General features: G+C 36.2%; 1 protein-coding gene across 1 annotated transcript; it reads left to right on the forward strand.

The window, feature by feature from the left end:
- Nucleotides 1-4,040: 4,040 nt before the first annotated feature.
- On the forward strand, nucleotides 4,041-4,685 carry LOC139429828 (uncharacterized). The gene has a single exon (XM_071196048.1). The coding sequence runs from the start codon at nucleotides 4,041-4,043 to the stop codon at nucleotides 4,683-4,685; it is 645 nt and encodes a 214-aa protein (XP_071052149.1).
- The last annotated feature ends 19,187 nt before the right edge of the window (nucleotides 4,686-23,872 follow it).

Consider the following 23,872-nt stretch of genomic DNA (forward strand, 5'->3'; position numbering starts at 1 on the left):
CTTTTGAAAATTAGCTCATACAGACCTTTCGTACCATTATAAGTTTTATTTGCAATGGTTATATCATTAGTTTTACTACTAAAGGATATTTCACTATCCCCAATGTAATATTTATCAGTAAAAATATTAACACGAACTCCATTGTTGCTAGAATCGAATTCATTGTTATCATCTCTTACATAGCCCTCAATGTAAGATCTTGTTAGAGGAGCAAATTGTTCCAAGTATAATAAAAATGATTCTTCAGGAATATTCATAGTTTCTGGTAATGGAGATACATCTGCTCCTACAGTTGGTGATGGTTGCGCTGGTTGTGGTGGTGGTGATGAAGATGTTGCAAAAACATCATCATCGCTTAATATTGATATTGTTGGTGATTGAGGCGCTTGTTGTTGTTGATGATGATGAAGTTCTGGTACACGTGATGCTTGTACTGCTTTTGATACTCTTCTTTTCTTTGTTGGTATTACTGTTTTAAGTTCTTCTTTAACTTCTTCAGATTTAAGCTCTTCCTCCTCCTCCTTCATAACTTTAATAGGATGTTTCATTGTGGAAATAATTTTTTGTAAAGGGGTTGTTACTGCTTTGTATTGCTCTTGAAGCAAATGTTCAGATTTATGTTTCCTCTCTTTTAATTTTTCCAATTTCTTTTTCACATTTGCTCTTGTTTTAATAAGCTTTCGTGTTAATTGTTTTGAGTCCATGTTTTCGGTACAATGAATGAATGCTTACTGACTAATGCATGTGTTTACTGTAGAGTTTTATTGGAACTCTTTTAACAGGTCGGTTCATAAGCGATCTGTTTTATCCGACCGGTTTTAACCGATCTGTTTTTATCCGACCGATTTTAACCGACCTGTTTTATCCGACCGGTTTTAACCGATCTGTTTTATCCGATCAACCACATTTATCGGTTGGAACACCGATACTTTTCCGGATCAGGATCTCCACGTGCTAAGCGTTTCATGAGATTTGTCCCAGGTCCACAGAACTGATAGCCTGATTGTGTATGTATAAAAACATACACAATTACAGTTTTATATAGTAATGAAACCCATTACGATATCTACCATTGCTCATATCGTCCTCCTTATTGATTACAAAAAATCCGAATCTGTCTTTCCAACACATTGCACACATTTTCTTAAAGTCATTGAATTTCATATCGGTTGTTACGTGATCATTATAAATATGTTTTAAATTTAGATCATCTTGTTTGAAAAGTATTAAAAAGTTTGCATTATCACGTATTAAATGCTTTGGAATATCAAATATAAAAACTGAATCTTCATCCGCTTTAGAGGGATGCATTATGCCATCACTACTGCTATACTCATAATATCCTAAACCTTTTATAGGCTGCAGCAATTTTCTCAAATATTCATATTTGTTTTGATACAATGACTTTGAATACACATACACATTTTTAAATGATAGTCCATTAGGATCCTGTAGTAGACTAATTATCAGATTTGTTTTACCAGAGTTAGAAGGTCCGCATATTATGCAACGTAGATTATTTGGAAATAAATAACTATGCTTTCTGTTTTGAGTTGATTGATTGTTATTAAATTGTATTGTTACATCATCAACATTTAATGTGTAAGGCTGTTTTATCACTTTCATGTTTACAGTATAACTAACTCTTATATAAGTCTGAATTCGAATATATAGTGTTCATTTGTCTGTGAACCATTGAAGTAATTGAATGATCATCAACATGTAATGCGTAAGGTTGTTTTATCACTTTCATGTTTATGGTATAACAGAGTCCTATATAAGTCTGAATTTCAACATTTAATATTCATTTGTCTGCTGACCATTGAAGTGATTGGATGATCATGAAGAAAGGAGCAAGTGAAAAAGCGATTTCTTTTAATAGAGCCGTTAAAAATGCAAAAATAAAATTAAAAGAGTCAAGTACTAATGATTTGAAATCTGCTGCGAAGTTAGCTTTACGTGTCGTAAAAGGCATTGCTAAAAAGAAACCTCGTTCTAGAATTATTACAATTCCGAAAAGCGGTGGTATACTTCCGCTCATTCCAATTTTCGCTTTTTTTTAAGTGCATTAGGAGCTCTAGCAGGTGGCACTGCTTCCGTTATAAGTGCTGTCAATAAAGCGAAACAAGCACAAGCGGCGCTCAAGGAAAGTCAAAGACATAATCAAACGATGGAATCAATAACTTTAGGTAAAGGTCTGTGTTTAAAACCATATAAAAAAGGATTAGGTGTTTTTTTAAAGGCACGCCAAGAAAAACCATACGACAGCAGAAAGCGCTAACAAACGTTGACTTGCTGCGTTATGTAAAAATATTGGGGATACCTGAGTTTAGAGGGATATTCATGCAAGATAAATTACCTGGGCGTATTAATAATAACGAAAGAGGTATTATTAATTTGGATAGTATAAAAGGACCTGGCACTCATTGGACAGCCTATATTAAAAAGGGAAATATAATTACTTATTTCGATAGTTTTGGTAATTTAAAACCAAGTAAAGAAATTGTAAATTATTTCAAGAGTGCTGGGAATAATGTAATAAATAAATATAATCACCATCAATATCAAACCTATAACACGAGTAATTGTGGTCATTTATGTTTAAATTTTTTATCATCAGACGCAGTATAGCTTCAACAATCGAAGGATGTGGACGTTTGATTTAGTAGGAAAAACATCTGTTCTAACAGCAAATTACCACCCTACAATAGAATTTAATTCTAATTATCAATATGAACTGGCACTTGTAAGCTTTGATGGTTACAACTCAATTCCAAATATTGATGAAACAAACAATTGCTTAAAAATTGGTAATGTATTGATAGCACTACCAACAGGATCTTATGAATTAATACACATTTCGAATGCTATTAATAAACAACTTCAAGAAAAGAATATTAATGGTGTGAACTTTAGCCTACAAGCAGATGAGGATACGCTACAAGCAGTGATCACATGTAACAAAACTATTGATTTTAATGTAAACAACTCCATCTCAACAATATTAGGATTCAATAAATCAGATGTACTGAATCCAATAAAATCCCCGCACAGAGCTCGAAATATGGTAGATATATTTAAAGTAAATTCTATACAAGTGCAATGTAACATAACACGTGGAGCTTATCACAACGACATACCTGCGCACACTATCTACTCATTTTTTCCTACAGTACCTAAAGGTTATAAAATATCAGAAACTCCACACAATTTAATATATATGCCTTTGAATACACAAACAATTAATAATATTACCCTTAAAATAGTTGATCAAAACGGATTGTTGGTCAATTTCAGAGGAGAAGTCATCAAGATAAGACTACATTTAAAACTCTCTAGTAATAATGGTTCTTCAGGTTAAAGGTAATATAAACCCACAAAATCAAACGAATACTTTTAGTTCTCTTCACACTGTGAAACAGTTAACACATCAAAACAAACAATTTCTTGAATCGTTGGGTTTACAATTAATAAAGTAATAACAATATGAGTATCTTAAACGTCTCGGATAAAGTAGAATTTGATAATTCACTCGTGCGGATTCAGTATCATAATCATTTACCATACTCATCAAATTCTTTTAACAATAGCGATGAAATTCGTATTGCAATTCAACAACAGGACGTATACACATTACCAAGTCAATCTTTTATTTACGTACAAGGGAAACTATTGAAAGATGATGGAACCGTTGATAAAGATACAAAATTGTCAGTAAATCCGATCGGTCATATGTTTAGTGAAATACGATTTGAATGTGGTGGGAACGCAATTGACAGAGTAAGAAATCCAGGAATAGCTAGCACATTAAAAAATCTTTGCTAACAAGATCAGAATACTATCATGCCTCTAATGCAGGTTTCGAATATACAAATGTTAAAGTAAATGAAAATACGGGTGATTTTGATTTTTGCGTTCCCCTGAAACATTTTCTTGGTTTCGCCGAAGATTATAATAAAATTTTGATAAATCTCCGTCAAGAATTAGTTTTAGTACGCAGTAATTCAGACAAGAATGTTATTGAAAGTCTTTTACCTAATATGATAATTAATATTAATAAAATAGTATGGAAAGTCCCTCATGTTTCTGTAGCCGATGTTGAACGTTTAAAACTTTTAGAGTACATAGAACAAGGAATTGAATTAGACATGGGATTTAGATCATTTGATTTACATGAATACCCATCATTACCAAAAAGTAGACAACACACATGGACAATTAAAACATCTACACAATTAGAAAAGCCTAGATACTTTATATTAGGGTTTCAAACTAATAGAAAAGATAATCCGTTACGTTCTGCATCACAATTTGACCACTGTAATTTAACAGATATGAAAGTGTTTTTAAATAGTGAGAAATATCCCTATGAAGCTTTAAATTTAAATTTTAAGACAGGTCAAATTGCAGTTTTATATGAAATGTATTGTAATTTCGCAAAAACCTATTACGATCGAGAACTTGCAGAACCAATGTTTAACAGAGATACATTTTTAGCACATACACCGATTATTGTAGTTGATTGTTCACGGCAAAATGATATTTTAAATGTTGGAACCGTTGATATTCGCATTGAATTTGAAACGAGTGAAGAGATACCTAATGCTACTTCGCTCTACTGTTTAATCTTACATGATAGAGTTTTCAAATATGTTCCTTTAACTGGTATGATTAATCAAATATAGATCAGTTTGTAAACAACTCTATGTCAATAACATTATGTTTTAATAAAGCAGATGAACTGGATTTTTATGTAAACAAAATAAAGTTAGTCGTATTTAAGTTGGCTGAAATTTTATTAGAAATATTCCTAATTTCCTGCGCATGCACATTCAAGCGACGCCGACGGGAGGCACGTCTTTAAACGCTCAGCAAATTTAAATTTTAAAAATATAACAGTCCGTCAGATAAATTTATTTTATTCATTAAATATATATTTTTTTTTATTAAATGTATTATTCTTATTCATCATCTGCGAGCTAGTTTCCTCTTATCTAATCTTCGCACATTTCCTACCGCATATTTCCTGCGATTTGTTAACGCGTCAACAACCGCCGCACTCGAAAGACCCGATTCAGTTCGTTTTTAACCGCTGCTGATTCCTCTAGTTTGTAAATCACGATATAAAAGAAAATGTTTAGTACAATTTCAAGTACAACGGTCTTCCTCTTCTTTCTTTTTATTACGACAACATTGTGCGATAGCGGGGAAGAAGAAGAAGGAGAAACAACCGTAGCAGTTACTGCATCACCTTCAGCTGAAACCTTAGAGATTACTACTACTACATTATTATTATTATTATTATTATTGCTGCCGGGCTGAGGAGGGCGGCCCCTCTCGTTACCGCGACCTATAAGATCTATTGTAACTTTAGCCCTCCAATGGTTTAGGGCAAATGTAGGTCCTTAATGAACCTTAGTATTGTCCTAAGGTCTTGAACCTTTATGTCGGTAGGTAACAGGGTAGTTTTACCGAAGACGTTGTGCCTTAGACGTCCTCTGGCGACGCAATTGCACAGTATATGTTCAGCAGTTTCTGACTCGTCGTTGCATAGTCGACAAGTTTGATCCTCAGCTTGTCCAATGTGGAAGAGGTGGTATTTTAGGGGCACATGGCCGGTTAGGTAGCCTGAGAGCGTTCTTAGATCCCCTTTGCTGAGGCATAAAACCTCTTTGGTTTTGTTTTGCGACGGAGTTATCATACTCTTCGCTTGTCTGTGACCTGGAAGTTCTTTCCAGCGTAAGGCTATCTTTGAAGCCTCCCAGTTATTGATTATTTGTTTTAGGTGGCTTTTTTGTAGTCCACATCCAGGTTGGGGTCCAATGAAGGGCGTGTTTGCTGCCTCTTTGGCCAGCTTGTCGGCCTTCTCATTGCCCTCAATGTTGCTGTGACCTGGAACCCACCATAAGGTAACATCATTGCCCCTAGCGAGTTCTTTCAGGTTGTTGGTGCACTCTCTGATCAGTGCGGAGCCACACGTGTAGGCCTGAATTGCCTTTAAGGCGGCCCGACTGTCTGTGAAAATGTTTATGGATGCACCTTTTTGTCCCTTCTGTAGGTTCAAAGCGGTGCAGAAGTTTATAGCAAGAACTTCTGCTTGGAAAATTGTTAAGTCCGAGCTGAGGGGCAATTTGATGTGGCTGTTTGGTCCACTGATGCCCATGCCTACTCCAGATCTTACTGTCTTTGAAGCATCGGTGTACCAGGCTAGGGCTCCTCTTTTTAGTTGAGGCCCTCCTTTCGCCCAATCATCCCTGCTACTAAATATGACCTTATACGGTTGGTTGAAATTGTATTCCGTCGGTATAAGGTCCGTTTTAATTTCAATCAGGTGATTTAGACATGGGTCTTTGAGGATCTCGAGGTGTCCTCTGAGATTACCCTGCATCAACTTGAGTGAAGAAACTGTTTTCAGTGATAAGGCACTTAAGGCTGCCTCCTTTTGTATATATATGTGGAGCGGTGTGAGACCAAGTAGGGCTTCCAAAGCAGCCGTCGGACAGGATCTCATTGCACCCGTTATGTTAAGACATGCTAACCGCTGGATTTGTGCCAGCTGTTGTTGAGCTGTCTTATGTTTTGTTTTTGGCCACCAAACCAATGAGGCGTAGGCGACCATGGGTCTGATTATTGCTACGTAGGCCCAATGAGCCATTCGTGGTTTGAGACCCCAGTTCCTTCCTAGGAGCCTGCGGCAGATCTGGTTTGCCATGATGGCCTTTTTCCTCACCTTGTCTAAGTGTGAGTTCCAGTTTAGTTTACTATCAAGTATTACCCCTAGGTATTTAGTTTCTGTTTTGAGGTTAATAGTTCTGCTTTCAATGGAGGGTGCTTTTATTTGTAGCTTCCTTCTCCGAGTGAAAGGGACTATTTCGATTTTATTGGGATTGATGCTGAGCCCATTGCTTCTGCACCAAGTACTGGTGAGTAGTAGGGCTTTCTGCATTAGCTGAGTTATGATTGAATCATATTTACCTCGGATTGTGATTACCAGGTCATCAGCATACCCTTGTATCTTAAATCCGTTTTTAGTTAGGATGTTCATCAAGTCATCAACTACCAGGCACCATAATAGAGGTGATAGCACTCCCCCTTGGGGACATCCTCTTAGCGCCTTTATAGTCAGCGACTCGCCTCCCAGACTGGCTGTGATCTGCCGACTTTTCAACATGGCTATACACCACTTGATTGTCGACGGATGTATGTCTTTTGCGTTTAAAGCCTTCTCTATGGATTCATATGAGGTGTTATCAAACGCACCCTCTATATCTATGAAAGCACAAAGGGCTATCTCTTTGGTTGCAATTGCCTCCTCTAAGGTGCTAGTCAAAGCATGGAGAGCGGTAATTGTTGATTTTGCTTTCTGGTAAGCATGTTGGCTAGGGTGGAGTGGATTTGTGAGAAGCACTCCGTTCCTTAGGTATTGATCGATTACCTTTTCCATCCCTTTGAGGAGAAATGAAGTTAGGCTAATTGGTCTGTACGCCTTGGGGTCCGCGTTTGAACGCCTACCACCTTTGGGTATGAAGACCACCTTTACTTTCCTCCATAGAGTGGGTATATAGCTAAAGCTGTAGCTAGCTATATATAGGGATATTATTATTGGGAGAAGTTCTTCTAAGCCTTTTTGCAGAAAGATAGGCAGAATTCCATCTCCTCCAGGTGATTTTAGGGGCTTGAAATTCGAGATAGCCCACCTTACTCTGTTGGGTGTGAAAATATTCCCAGCTGTGCTGCGAACCTTACCTGATGGACGGGTTATGTCCATTACTTCAGGGTCGGCATCTGCATGGGGGCAGACTTTTGAGGAAGGAAAGTGTATACTCAGTAGGAGTTCCAACGATTCCTTAGCATCCTCTGTATATTTACCATCTTGTTTGCATAGGTGGCCTAGATCAGTGTTGTGATCTTTTGCCAAGATCTTATGCAGACGAGCAACTGTAGGCGTATTGTCTATGCCTTCACAGAAGCTACGCCAGGTTTTTCTTTTGGCTTTGCGGATAGCCAAGTTATATTCCGTTAGGGCTTTTCTATAGACACCCCATGTTTGCTCGAGTTTGGAATTCCTGACTTTATTATATAGTCTTCTAACCATGACTCGCTGGTTTTCAAGGTCCTTGTTCCACCAAGGCACATTGGATTGTGCTCTTTTGTGTTTTATTGGACAGCTTGATTCATACGCACTATGTATGAGATTGTTTAGTTGAACAGAGGCTATTTCGAGATCCTCTCTGCTTTCAATCTTTGTTTTGATTTCATCAACCTCTTCGCCGATGTGTCTACAAAAAGAGCACCAATCAGTGAGTGAGGGGATTCTGAATTCTGTTTGTTTTGTCATGTCTGCTACAATGACAAAGCGAATATGCTTGTGATCCGCTAAAGTGATTTCACGCGAAACATGCCAGTTTGCGATTTGCGAACTAAGGCGAGGCGTGGCTAGGCTTATGTCTAGCACCTCTTGTCGACTCTTGGTAACAAAAGTCGGTACGTTACCTCTGTTGAGGATATCTAAATTTGTAGTTTGAAGGTATTGGTAAAGATACTCACCCCTTTTGTTTGTGTCTGAGCTGTTCCATGCGAGATGATGTGCATTCGCATCGCAGCCCAGGAGGAGTTGTTTTCCCCTCTTATTGCAATATTCGATGAGGTCTTTTACCTCTTGTGGCGGTGGATCGTCCGAATCACCGGGGAAGTATGCCGAGGCTATAATCGCCTCTTGCTTGCCTCCCGGCGTCGGCAATACCGCTGACATTGCAACCAAGTCCCTAGAGATAAACTGGGTTAATGGTAGGCAGTTTAAAGAGGATTTAGCGAGTATCGCTGCTCGCGCAGGGCACTCTCCTCTGTAATAAAATAACTTACCTGCTTTTGTTGATAGTCTTCTGACTATTCCTCCATATACATATGGTTCCTGAATCAACGCAACATGTATGTTGGGGCTGTGGAAGCCCTTGACCAGCACGTCGGAGGCGCTTTTACAGTGCTGGATGTTGGCCTGGATGAAGCCTACACCCGCCATTATTGTTTGGCGGGTGCAATTTTGGGAGCGGCAGTTTTGCCCTTACCCTTTTTTTCGGAACTAACCTTACCTTTACCCTTCTTGGGGTCCTTGGCGGTTCCGGAAGTTCCAGGTGTTGGTTCGGGTTCTTCTTTCTGTGGCGTAGGCTTGCCGCTCTTTTGCCTCAGGGTGATTTGCCCGAACTTGTAGCTAACCTTATAGTTTGTTCTTTTAAGGTTCTCTACGGAGGGATGGTCAACGGACAACGTAAGAAAGGCACTGCTGCCTTCGGTCGTCCTTTTGAGCACCCTCCATTCGTTGGTGTTCAGGCCTTCGTTTTGGCCTTTAACAATTTTTAGAATGCGGTCTGTACTAGTACAGTTCTAGTACTACTACATACTACATTAGCATCATCTCCAGCTGATATTCGAAAAATAAATAATTTTCATTATCAACTACTCCGGTTGAAGCAGATCCTAAAGTAAGTTTTAAAGTTAAATATCCTAAGAAAGGAGGAGGAACCTCCGCAAAACAAGACCAACCTACAACAACCACAGCGATGAAAGATGCATCTTCGATCATCAGAGGTTCAGTGTCTTTAATATGTTTAAATATATTAGGGTTGATGGTAAAAAAAAAATTGAAGAAAAGAAATTGTGTTTTAAAATAAATATAATATTAATTTTTATTTATTAATTTTGTGTTTTATTTATCCACCACACACCAGAGTGCGCATAACTCAATCCTACTTACATCACTCAAATCTAGGTGGCGCCATTGTATTTAAATTTTTCTATTTAATTTTCTAAAAATCCCTAGATCTCTAGTTACTTTTAATACCAACCTAATTTTTTTTCCCCCAAACTTTGGTTGGTATCCCCCTCTATACCTAATACATTGAGGCGTGACGTCACCGCAGGAGCAGCAGGAGCAACTTCCGGTCTAGAACCGGCATTCTTACACTACTATGGTCTGTAACCTTTTTGCTCCCAGATGCATCAATGTGGAGAATTTTTGAAAAATGTGCAAATTACAAGAGTGTTGAAAAAAAACGGTATCCGGAGCAGAATACAGAAAAACTTTTACTACAAAAGTTGTAGCAAATTGTTCCCTTAACACAATGGTCTGTAACTTTTTTGCTCCCAGATGCATCAACGTGGAGAATTTTTCAAAAATGTGGAAATTACAAGAGTGTTGAAAAAAAACGGTATCCGGAGCAGAATACAGAAAAACTTTTACAAGAAAAGTTGTAGCAAATTGTGCCCTCAACACAATGGTCTGTAACTTTTTTGCTCCCAGATGCGTCAATGTGGAGATTTTTTCAAGAATGTGGAAATTACAAGAGTGTTGAAAAAAAAACGGTATCCGGAGCAGAATACAGAAAAACTTTTACTACAAAAGTTGTAGCAAATTGTGCCCTTAACACAATGGTCTTAACTTTTTTGCTCCCAGATGCATCAATGCGGAGAATTTTTCAAAAATGTGGAAATTACAAGAGTGTTGAAAAAAAACGGTATCCGGAGCAGAATACAGAAAAACTTTTACTACAAAAGTTGTAGCAAATTGTGCCCTTAACACAATGGTCTGTAACTTTTTTGCTCCCAGATGCATCAATGTGGAGAATATTTGAAAAATGTGCAAATTACAAGAGTGTTGAAAAAAAACGGTATCCGGAGCAGAATACAGAAAAACTTTTACTACAAAAGTTGTAGCAAATTGTGCCCTTAACACAATGGTCTGTAACTTTTTTGCTCCCAGATGCATCAATGCGGAGAATTTTTCAAAAATGTGGAAATTACAAGAGTGTTGAAAAAAAACGGTATCCGGAGCAGAATACAGAAAAACTTTTACAAGAAAAGTTGTAGCAAATTGTGCCCTTAACACAATGGTCTGTAACTTTTTTGCTCCCAGATGCATCAATGTGGAGAATTTTTGAAAAATGTGCAAATTACAAGAGTGTTGAAAAAAAACGGTATCCGGAACAGAATACAGAAAAACTTTTACTACAAAAGTTTTAGCAAATTGTGCCCTTAACACAATGGTCTGTAACCTTTTTGCTCCCAGATGCATCAATGCGGAGAATTTTTCAAAAATGTGGAAATTACAAGAGTGTTGAAAAAAAACGGTATCCGGAGCAGAATACAGAAAAACTTTTACTACAAAAGTTGTAGCAAATTGTGCCCTTAACACAATGGTCTGTAACCTTTTTGCTCCCAGATGCATCAATGTGGAGAATTTTTGAAGAATGTGCAAATTACAAGAGTGTTGAAAAAAAACGGTATCCGGAGCAGAATACAGAAAAACTTTTACTTCAAAAGTTGTAGCAAATTGTGCCCTTAACACAATGGTCTGTAACTTTTTTGCTCCCAGATGCATCAATGTGGAGAATTTTTGAAAAATGTGCAAATTATAAGAGTGTTGAAAAAAAACGGTATCCGGAACAGAATACAGAAAAACTTTTACTACAAAAGTTTTAGCAAATTGTGCCCTTAACACAATGGTCTGTAACCTTTTTGCTCCCAGATGCATCAATGCGGAGAATTTTTCAAAAATGTGGAAATTACAAGAGTGTTGAAAAAAAACGGTATCCGGAGCAGAATACAGAAAAACTTTTACAAGAAAAGTTGTAGCAAATTGTGCCCTTAACACAATGGTCTGTAACTTTTTTGCTCCCAGATGCGTCAATGTGGAGATTTTTTCAAGAATGTGGAAATTACATGAGTGTTGAAAAAAAACGGTATCCGGAGCAGAATACAGAAAAACTTTTACTACAAAAGTTGTAGCAAATTGTGCCATTAACACAATGGTCTTAACTTTTTTGCTCCCAGATGCATCAATGCGGAGAATTTTTCAAAAATGTGGAAATTACAAGAGTGTTGAAAAAAAAAACGGTATCCGGAGCAGAATACAGAAAAACTTTTACTACAAAAGTTGTAGCAAATTGTGCCCTTAACACAATGGTCTGTAACTTTTTTGCTCCCAGATGCATCAATGGGGAGAATTTTTGAAAAATGTGCAAATTACAAGAGTGTTGAAAAAAAACGGTATCCGGAGCAGAATACAGAAAAACTTTTACTACAAAAGTTGTAGCAAATTGTGCCCTTAACACAATGGTCTGTAACTTTTTTGCTCCCAGATGCATCAATGTGGAGAATTTTTGAAAAATGTGCAAATTACAAGAGTGTTGAAAAAAAACGGTATCCGGAGCAGAATACAGAAAAACTTTTACTACAAAAGTTGTAGCAAATTGTGCCCTTAACACAATGGTCTGTAACCTTTTTGCTCCCAGATGCATCAATGTGGAGAATTTTTGAAAAATGTGGAAATTACAAGAGTGTTGAAAAAAAAACGGTATCCGGAGCAGAATACAGAAAAACTTTTACTACAAAAGTTGTAGCAAATTGTGCCCTTAACACAATGGTCTGTAACTTTTTTGCTCCCAGATGCATCAATGGGGAGAATTTTTGAAAAATGTGCAAATTACAAGAGTGTTGAAAAAAAAACGGTATCCGGAGCAGAATACAGAAAAACTTTTACTACAAAAGTTGTAGCAAATTGTGCCCTTAACACAATGGTCTTAACTTTTTTGCTCCCAGATGCATCAATGCGGAGAATTTTTCAAAAATGTGGAAATTACAAGAGTGTTGAAAAAAAACGGTATCCGGAGCAGAATACAGAAAAACTTTTACAAGAAAAGTTGTAGCAAATTGTGCCCTTAACACAATGGTCTGTAACTTTTTTGCTCCCAGATGCGTCAATGTGGAGATTTTTTCAAGAATGTGGAAATTACAAGAGTGTTGAAAAAAAACGGTATCCGGAGCAGAATACAGAAAAACTTTTACTACAAAAGTTGTAGCAAATTGTGCCCTTAACACAATGGTCTTAACTTTTTTGCTCCCAGATGCATCAATGCGGAGAATTTTTCAAAAATGTGGAAATTACAAGAGTGTTGAAAAAAAACGGTATCCGGAGCAGAATACAGAAAAACTTTTACTACAAAAGTTGTAGCAAATTGTGCCCTTAACACAATGGTCTGTAACTTTTTTGCTCCCAGATGCGTCAATGTGGAGATTTTTTCAAGAATGTGGAAATTACAAGAGTGTTGAAAAAAAACGGTATCCGGAGCAGAATACAGAAAAACTTTTACTACAAAAGTTGTAGCAAATTGTGCCCTTAACACAATGGTCTTAACTTTTTTGCTCCCAGATGCATCAATGCGGAGAATTTTTCAAAAATGTGGAAATTACAAGAGTGTTGAAAAAAAACGGTATCCGGAGCAGAATACAGAAAAACTTTTACTACAAAAGTTGTAGCAAATTGTGCCCTTAACACAATGGTCTGTAACTTTTTTGTTCCCAGATGCATCAATGTGGAGAATTTTTGAAGAATGTGCAAATTACAAGAGTGTTGAAAAAAAACGGTATCCGTAGCAGAATACAGAAAAACTTTTACTTCAAAAGTTGTAGCAAATTGTGCCCTTAACACAATGGTCTGTAACTTTTTTGCTCCCAGATGCATCAATGTGGAGAATTTTTGAAAAATGTGCAAATTACAAGAGTGTTGAAAAAAAACGGTATCCGGAACAGAATACAGAAAAACTTTTACTACAAAAGTTTTAGCAAATTGTGCCCTTAACACAATGGTCTGTAACCTTTTTGCTCCCAGATGCATCAATGCGGAGAATTTTTCAAAAATGTGGAAATTACAAGAGTGTTGAAAAAAAACGGTATCCGGAGCAGAATACAGAAAAACTTTTACTACAAAAGTTGTAGCAAATTGTGCCCTTAACACAATGGTCTGTAACCTTTTTGCTCCCAGATGCATCAATGTGGAGAATTTTTGAAGAATGTGCAAATTACAAGAGTGTTGAAAAAAAACGGTATCCGGAGCAGAATACAGAAAAACTTTTACTTCAAAAGTTGTAGCAAATTGTGCCCTTAACACAATGGTCTGTAACTTTTTTGCTCCCAGATGCATCAATGTGGAGAATTTTTGAAAAATGTGCAAATTATAAGAGTGTTGAAAAAAAACGGTATCCGGAACAGAATACAGAAAAACTTTTACTACAAAAGTTTTAGCAAATTGTGCCCTTAACACAATGGTCTGTAACCTTTTTGCTCCCAGATGCATCAATGCGGAGAATTTTTCAAAAATGTGGAAATTACAAGAGTGTTGAAAAAAAACGGTATCCGGAGCAGAATACAGAAAAACTTTTACAAGAAAAGTTGTAGCAAATTGTGCCCTTAACACAATGGTCTGTAACTTTTTTGCTCCCAGATGCGTCAATGTGGAGATTTTTTCAAGAATGTGGAAATTACATGAGTGTTGAAAAAAAACGGTATCCGGAGCAGAATACAGAAAAACTTTTACTACAAAAGTTGTAGCAAATTGTGCCATTAACACAATGGTCTTAACTTTTTTGCTCCCAGATGCATCAATGCGGAGAATTTTTCAAAAATGTGGAAATTACAAGAGTGTTGAAAAAAAAAACGGTATCCGGAGCAGAATACAGAAAAACTTTTACTACAAAAGTTGTAGCAAATTGTGCCCTTAACACAATGGTCTGTAACTTTTTTGCTCCCAGATGCATCAATGGGGAGAATTTTTGAAAAATGTGCAAATTACAAGAGTGTTGAAAAAAAACGGTATCCGGAGCAGAATACAGAAAAACTTTTACTACAAAAGTTGTAGCAAATTGTGCCCTTAACACAATGGTCTGTAACTTTTTTGCTCCCAGATGCATCAATGTTTAGAATTTTTGAAAAATGTGCAAATTACAAGAGTGTTGAAAAAAAACGGTATCCGGAGCAGAATACAGAAAAACTTTTACTACAAAAGTTGTAGCAAATTGTGCCCTTAACACAATGGTCTGTAACCTTTTTGCTCCCAGATGCATCAATGTGGAGAATTTTTGAAAAATGTGGAAATTACAAGAGTGTTGAAAAAAAAACGGTATCCGGAGCAGAATACAGAAAAACTTTTACTACAAAAGTTGTAGCAAATTGTGCCCTTAACACAATGGTCTGTAACTTTTTTGCTCCCAGATGCATCAATGGGGAGAATTTTTGAAAAATGTGCAAATTACAAGAGTGTTGAAAAAAAAACGGTATCCGGAGCAGAATACAGAAAAACTTTTACTACAAAAGTTGTAGCAAATTGTGCCCTTAACACAATGGTCTTAACTTTTTTGCTCCCAGATGCATCAATGCGGAGAATTTTTCAAAAATGTGGAAATTACAAGAGTGTTGAAAAAAAACGGTATCCGGAGCAGAATACAGAAAAACTTTTACAAGAAAAGTTGTAGCAAATTGTGCCCTTAACACAATGGTCTGTAACTTTTTTGCTCCCAGATGCGTCAATGTGGAGATTTTTTCAAGAATGTGGAAATTACAAGAGTGTTGAAAAAAAACGGTATCCGGAGCAGAATACAGAAAAACTTTTACTACAAAAGTTGTAGCAAATTGTGCCCTTAACACAATGGTCTTAACTTTTTTGCTCCCAGATGCATCAATGCGGAGAATTTTTCAAAAATGTGGAAATTACAAGAGTGTTGAAAAAAAACGGTATCCGGAGCAGAATACAGAAAAACTTTTACTACAAAAGTTGTAGCAAATTGTGCCCTTAACACAATGGTCTGTAACTTTTTTGCTCCCAGATGCATCAATGTGGAGAATTTTTCAAAAATGTGGAAATTACATGAGTGTTGAAAAAAAACGGTATCCGGAGCAGAATACAGAAAAACTTTTACAAGAAAAGTTGTAGCAAATTGTGCCCTCAACACAATGGTCTGTAACTTTTTTGCTCCCAGATGCGTCAATGTGGAGATTTTTTCAAGAATGTGGAAATTACAAGAGTGTTGAAAAAAAAACGGTATCCGGAGCAGAATACAGAAAAACTTTTACTACAAAAGTTGTAGCAAATTGTGCCCTTAACACAATGGTCTGTAACCTTTTTGCTCCCAGATGCATCAATGTGGAGAATTTTTGAAAAATGTGGAAATTACAAGAGTGTTGAAAAAAAAACGGTATCCGGAGCAGAATACAGAAAAACTTTTACTACAAAAGTTGTAGCAAATTGTGCCCTTAACACAATGGTCTTAACTTTTTTGCTCCCAGATGCATCAATGCGGAGAATTTTTCAAAAATGTGGAAATTACAAGAGTGTTGAAAAAAAACGGTATCCGGAGCAGAATAGAGAAAAACTTTTACAAGAAAAGTTGTAGCAAATTGTGCCCTTAACACAATGGTCTGTAACTTTTTTGCTCCCAGATGCGTCAATGTGGAGATTTTTTCAAGAATGTGGAAATTACAAGAGTGTTGAAAAAAAACGGTATCCGGAGCAGAATACAGAAAAACTTTTACTACAAAAGTTGTAGCAAATTGTGCCCTTAACACAATGGTCTTAACTTTTTTGCTCCCAGATGCATCAATGCGGAGAATTTTTCAAAAATGTGGAAATTACAAGAGTGTTGAAAAAAAACGGTATCCGGAGCAGAATACAGAAAAACTTTTACTACAAAAGTTGTAGCAAATTGTGCCCTTAACACAATGGTCTGTAACTTTTTTGTTCCCAGATGCATCAATGTGGAGAATTTTTGAAGAATGTGCAAATTACAAGAGTGTTGAAAAAAAACGGTATCCGTAGCAGAATACAGAAAAACTTTTACTTCAAAAGTTGTAGCAAATTGTGCCCTTAACACAATGGTCTGTAACTTTTTTGCTCCCAGATGCATCAATGTGGAGAATTTTTGAAAAATGTGCAAATTACAAGAGTGTTGAAAAAAAACGGTATCCGGAACAGAATACAGAAAAACTTTTACTACAAAAGTTTTAGCAAATTGTGCCCTTAACACAATGGTCTGTAACCTTTTTGCTCCCAGATGCATCAATGCGGAGAATTTTTCAAAAATGTGGAAATTACAAGAGTGTTGAAAAAAAACGGTATCCGGAGCAGAATACAGAAAAACTTTTACTACAAAAGTTGTAGCAAATTGTGCCCTTAACACAATGGTCTGTAACCTTTTTGCTCCCAGATGCATCAATGTGGAGAATTTTTGAAGAATGTGCAAATTACAAGAGTGTTGAAAAAAAACGGTATCCGGAGCAGAATACAGAAAAACTTTTACTTCAAAAGTTGTAGCAAATTGTGCCCTTAACACAATGGTCTGTAACTTTTTTGCTCCCAGATGCATCAATGTGGAGAATTTTTGAAAAATGTGCAAATTACAAGAGTGTTGAAAAAAAACGGTATCCGGAACAGAATACAGAAAAACTTTTACTACAAAAGTTTTAGCAAATTGTGCCCTTAACACAATGGTCTGTAACCTTTTTGCTCCCAGATGCATCAACGCGGAGAATTTTTCAAAAATGTGGAAATTACAAGAGTGTTGAAAAAAAACGGTATCCGGAGCAGAATACAGAAAAACTTTTACAAGAAAAGTTGTAGCAAATTGTGCCCTTAACACAATGGTCTTAACTTTTTTGCTCCCAGATGCATCAATGCGGAGAATTTTTCAAAAATGTGGAAATTACAAGAGTGTTGAAAAAAAAAACGGTATCCGGAGCAGAATACAGAAAAACTTTTACTACAAAAGTTGTAGCAATTTGTGCCCTTAACACAATGGTCTGTAACTTTTTTGCTCCCAGATGCATCAATGCGGAGAATTTTTCAAAAATGTGGAAATTACAAGAGTGTTGAAAAAAAACGGTATCCGGAGCAGAATACAGAAAAACTTTTACTACAAAAGTTGTAGCAAATTGTGCCCTTAACACAATGGTCTGTAACCTTTTTGCTCCCAGATGCATCAATGTGGAGAATTTTTGAAAAATGTGGAAATTACAAGAGTGTTGAAAAAAAACGGTATCCGGAGCAGAATACAGAAAAACTTTTACTACAAAAGTTGTAGCAAATTGTGCCCTTAACACAATGGTCCGTAACTTTTTTGCTCCCAGATGCATCAATGTGGAGAATTTTTGAAAAATGTGGAAATTACAAGAGTGTTGAAAAAAAACGGTATCCGGAACAGAATACAGAAAAACTTTTACTACAAAAGTTTTAGCAAATTGTGCCCTTAACACAATGGTCTGTAACCTTTTTGCTCCCAGATGCATCAATGCGGAGAATTTTTCAAAAATGTGGAAATTACAAGAGTGTTGAAAAAAAACGGTATCCGGAGCAGAATACAGAAAAACTTTTACTACAAAAGTTGTAGCAAATTGTGCCCTTAACACAATGGTCTGTAACCTTTTTGCTCCCAGATGCATCAATGTGGAGAATTTTTGAAAAATGTGGAAATTACAAGAGTGTTGAAAAAAAACGGTATCCGGAGCAGAATACAGAAAAACTTTTACTTCAAAAGTTGTAGCAAATTGTGCCCTTAACACAATGGTCTGTAACTTTTTTGCTCCCAGATGCATCAATGGGGAGAATTTTTGAAAAATGTGCAAATTACAAGAGTGTTGAAAAAAAACGGTATCCGGAGCAGAATACAGAAAAACTTTTACTACAAAAGTTGTAGCAAATTGTGCCCTTAACACAATGGTCTTAACTTTTTTGCTCCCAGATGCATCAATGCGGAGAATTTTTCAAAAATGTGGAAATTACAAGAGTGTTGAAAAAAAAACGGTATCCGGAGCAGAATACAGAAAAACTTTTACTACAAAAGTTGTAGCAAATTGTGCCCTTAATACAATGGTCTGTAACTTTTTTGCTCCCAGATGCATCAATGTGGAGAATTCTTAAAAAATGTGGAAATTACAAGAGTGTTGAAAAAAAACGGTATCCGGAGCAGAATACAGAAAAACTTTTACTACAAAAGTTGTAGCAAATTGTGCCCTTAACACAATGGTCTGTAACCTTTTTGCTCCCAGATGCATCAATGTGGAGAATTTTTGAAAAATGTGCAAATTACAAGAGTGTTGAAAAAAAACGGTATCCGGAGCAGAATACAGAAAAACTTTTACAAGAAAAGTTGTAGCAAATTGTGCCCTTAACACAATGGTCTTAACTTTTTTGCTCCCAGATGCATCAATGCGGAGAATTTTTCAAAAATGTGGAAATTACAAGAGTGTTGAAAAAAAAAACGGTATCCGGAGCAGAATACAGAAAAACTTTTACTACAAAAGTTGTAGCAATTTGTGCCCTTAACACAATGGTCTGTAACTTTTTTGCTCCCAGATGCATCAATGCGGAGAATTTTTCAAAAATGTGGAAATTACAAGAGTGTTGAAAAAAAACGGTATCCGGAGCAGAATACAGAAAAACTTTTACTACAAAAGTTGTAGCAAATTGTGCCCTTAACACAATGGTCCGTAACTTTTTTGCTCCCAGATGCATCAATGTGGAGAATTTTTGAAAAATGTGGAAATTACAAGAGTGTTGAAAAAAAACGGTATCCGGAACAGAATACAGAAAAACTTTTACTACAAAAGTTTTAGCAAATTGTGCCCTTAACACAATGGTCTGTAACCTTTTTGCTCCCAGATGCATCAATGCGGAGAATTTTTCAAAAATGTGGAAATTACAAGAGTGTTGAAAAAAAACGGTATCCGGAGCAGAATACAGAAAAACTTTTACTACAAAAGTTGTAGCAAATTGTGCCCTTAACACAATGGTCTGTAACCTTTTTTGCTCCCAGATGCATCAATGTGGAGAATTTTTGAAAAATGTGGAAATTACAAGAGTGTTGAAAAAAAACGGTATCCGGAGCAGAATACAGAAAAACTTTTACTTCAAAAGTTGTAGCAAATTGTGCCCTTAACACAATGGTCTGTAACTTTTTTGCTCCCAGATGCATCAATGGGGAGAATTTTTGAAAAATGTGCAAATTACAAGAGTGTTGAAAAAAAACGGTATCCGGAGCAGAATACAGAAAAACTTTTACTACAAAAGTTGTAGCAAATTGTGCCCTTAACACAATGGTCTTAACTTTTTTGCTCCCAGATGCATCAATGCGGAGAATTTTTCAAAAATGTGGAAATTACAAGAGTGTTGAAAAAAAACGGTATCCGGAGCAGAATACAGAAAAACTTTTACTACAAAAGTTGTAGCAAATTGTGCCCTTAATACAATGGTCTGTAACTTTTTTGCTCCCAGATGCATCAATGTGGAGAATTCTTAAAAAATGTGGAAATTACAAGAGTGTTGAAAAAAAACGGTATCCGGAGCAGAATACAGAAAAACTTTTACTACAAAAGTTGTAGCAAATTGTGCCCTTAACACAATGGTCTGTAACCTTTTTGCTCCCAGATGCATCAATGTGGAGAATTTTTGAAAAATGTGCAAATTACAAGAGTGTTGAAAAAAAACGGTATCCGGAGCAGAATACAGAAAAACTTTTACTACAAAAGTTGTAGCAAATTGTGCCCTTAACACAATGGTCTGTAACTTTTTTGCTCCCAGATGCATCAATGTGGAGAATTCTTAAAAAATGTGAAAATTACAAGAGTGTTGAAAAAAAACGGTATCCGGAGCAGAATACAGAAAAACTTTTACTACAAAAGTTGTAGCAAATTGTGCCCTTAACACAATGGTCTGTAACCTTTTTGCTCCCAGATGCATCAATGTGGAGAATTTTTGAAAAATGTGGAAATTACAAGAGTGTTGAAAAAAAACGGTATCCGGAGCAGAATACAGAAAAACTTTTACTACAAAAGTTGTAGCAAATTGTGCCCTTAACACAATGGTCTTAACTTCTTTGCTCCCAGATGCATCAATGCGGAGAATTTTTCAAAAATGTGGAAATTACAAGAGTGTTGAAAAAAAACGGTATCCGGAGCAGAATACAGAAAAACTTTTACTACAAAAGTTGTAGCAAATTGTGCCCTTAACACAATGGTCTGTAACTTTTTTGCTCCCAGATGCATCAATGGGGAGAATTTTTGAAAAATATGCAAATTACAAGAGTGTTGAAAAAAAACGGTATCCGGAGCAGAATACAGAAAAACTTTTACTACAAAAGTTGTAGCAAATTGTGCCCTTAACACAATGGTCTTAACTTTTTTGCTCCCAGATGCATCAATGCGGAGAATTTTTCAAAAATGTGGAAATTACAAGAGTGTTGAAAAAAAACGGTATCCGGAGCAGAATACAGAAAAACTTTTACTACAAAAGTTGTAGCAAATTGTGCCCTTAACACAATGGTCTGTAACTTTTTTGCTCCCAGATGCATCAATGTGGAGAATTCTTAAAAAATGTGGAAATTACAAGAGTGTTGAAAAAAAACGGTATCCGGAGCAGAATACAGAAAAACTTTTACTACAAAAGTTGTAGCAAATTGTGCCCTTAACACAATGGTCTGTAACCTTTTTGCTCCCAGATGCATCAATGTGGAGAATTTTTGAAAAATGTGGAAATTACAAGAGTGTTGAAAAAAAACGGTATCCGGAACAGAATACAGAAAAACTTTTACTACAAAAGTTTTAGCAAATTGTGCCCTTAACACAATGGTCTGTAACCTTTTTGCTCCCAGATGCATCAATGTGGAGAATTTTTGAAAAATGTGCAAATTACAAGAGTGTTGAAAAAAAACGGTATCCGGAGCAGAATACAGAAAAACTTTTACTACAAAAGTTGTAGCAAATTGTGCCCTTAACACAATGGTCTGTAACTTTTTTGCTCCCAGATGCATCAATGTGGAGAATTCTTAAAAAATGTGAAAATTACAAGAGTGTTGAAAAAAAACGGTATCCGGAGCAGAATACAGAAAAACTTTTACTACAAAAGTTGTAGCAAATTGTGCCCTTAACACAATGGTCTGTAACCTTTTTGCTCCCAGATGCATCAATGTGGAGAATTTTTGAAAAATGTGGAAATTACAAGAGTGTTGAAAAAAAACGGTATCCGGAGCAGAATACAGAAAAACTTTTACTACAAAAGTTGTAGCAAATTGTGCCCTTAACACAATGGTCTTAACTTTTTTGCTCCCAGATGCATCAATGCGGAGAATTTTTCAAAAATGTGGAAATTACAAGAGTGTTGAAAAAAAACGGTATCCGGAGCAGAATACAGAAAAACTTTTACTACAAAAGTTGTGGCAAATTGTGCCCTTAACACAATGGTCTGTAACCTTTTTGCTCCCAGATGCATCAATGTGGAGAATTTTTGAAAAATGTGGAAATTACAAGAGTGTTGAAAAAAAACGGTATCCGGAGCAGAATACAGAAAAACTTTTACTACAAAAGTTGTAGCAAATTGTGCCCTTAACACAATGGTCTGTAACTTTTTTGCTCCCAGATGCATCAATGTAGAGAATTTTTGAAAAATGTGCAAATTACAAGAGTGTTGAAAAAAAACGGTATCCGGAGCAGAATACAGAAAAACTTTTACTACAAAAGTTGTAGCAAATTGTGCCCTTAACACAATGGTCTGTAACCTTTTTGCTCCCAGATGCATCAATGTGGAGAATTTTTGAAAAATGTGCAAATTACAAGAGTGTTGAAAAAAAACGGTATCCGGAGCAGAATACAGAAAAACTTTTACTACAAAAGTTGTAGCAAATTGTGCCCTTAACACAATGGTCTGTAACCTTTTTGCTCCCAGATGCATCAATGTGGAGAATTTTTGAAAAATGTGGAAATTACAAGAGTGTTGAAAAAGAACGGTATCCGGAGCAGAATACAGAAAAACTTTTACTTCAAAAGTTGTAGCAAATTGTGCCCTTAACACAATGGTCTGTAACTTTTTTGCTCCCAGATGCATCAATGGGGAGAATTTTTGAAAAATGTGCAAATTACAAGAGTGTTGAAAAAAAACGGTATCCGGAGCAGAATACAGAAAAACTTTTACTACAAAAGTTGTAGCAAATTGTGCCCTTAACACAATGGTCTTAACTTTTTTGCTCCCAGATGCATCAATGCGGAGAATTTTTCAAAAATGTGGAAATTACAAGAGTGTTGAAAAAAAACGGTATCCGGAGCAGAATACAGAAAAACTTTTACTACAAAAGTTGTAGCAAATTGTGCCCTTAATACAATGGTCTGTAACTTTTTTGCTCCCAGATGCATCAATGTGGAGAATTCTTAAAAAATGTGGAAATTACAAGAGTGTTGAAAAAAAACGGTATCCGGAGCAGAATACAGAAAAACTTTTACTACAAAAGTTGTAGCAAATTGTGCCCTTAACACAATGGTCTGTAACCTTTTTGCTCCCAGATGCATCAATGTGGAGAATTTTTGAAAAATGTGCAAATTACAAGAGTGTTGAAAAAAAACGGTATCCGGAGCAGAATACAGAAAAACTTTTACTACAAAAGTTGTAGCAAATTGTGCCCTTAACACAATGGTCTGTAACTTTTTTGCTCCCAGATGCATCAATGTGGAGAATTCTTAAAAAATGTGAAAATTACAAGAGTGTTGAAAAAAAACGGTATCCGGAGCAGAATACAGAAAAACTTTTACTACAAAAGTTGTAGCAAATTGTGCCCTTAACACAATGGTCTGTAACCTTTTTGCTCCCAGATGCATCAATGTGGAGAATTTTTGAAAAATGTGGAAATTACAAGAGTGTTGAAAAAAAACGGTATCCGGAGCAGAATACAGAAAAACTTTTACTACAAAAGTTGTAGCAAATTGTGCCCTTAACACAATGGTCTTAACTTCTTTGCTCCCAGATGCATCAATGCGGAGAATTTTTCAAAAATGTGGAAATTACAAGAGTGTTGAAAAAAAACGGTATCCGGAGCAGAATACAGAAAAACTTTTACTACAAAAGTTGTAGCAAATTGTGCCCTTAACACAATGGTCTGTAACTTTTTTGCTCCCAGATGCATCAATGGGGAGAATTTTTGAAAAATATGCAAATTACAAGAGTGTTGAAAAAAAACGGTATCCGGAGCAGAATACAGAAAAACTTTTACTACAAAAGTTGTAGCAAATT

Source organism: Onthophagus taurus, chromosome 5 (genome assembly GCF_036711975.1).
Source record: "Onthophagus taurus isolate NC chromosome 5, IU_Otau_3.0, whole genome shotgun sequence".
Lineage (NCBI taxonomy): Eukaryota > Metazoa > Arthropoda > Insecta > Coleoptera > Scarabaeidae > Onthophagus > Onthophagus taurus.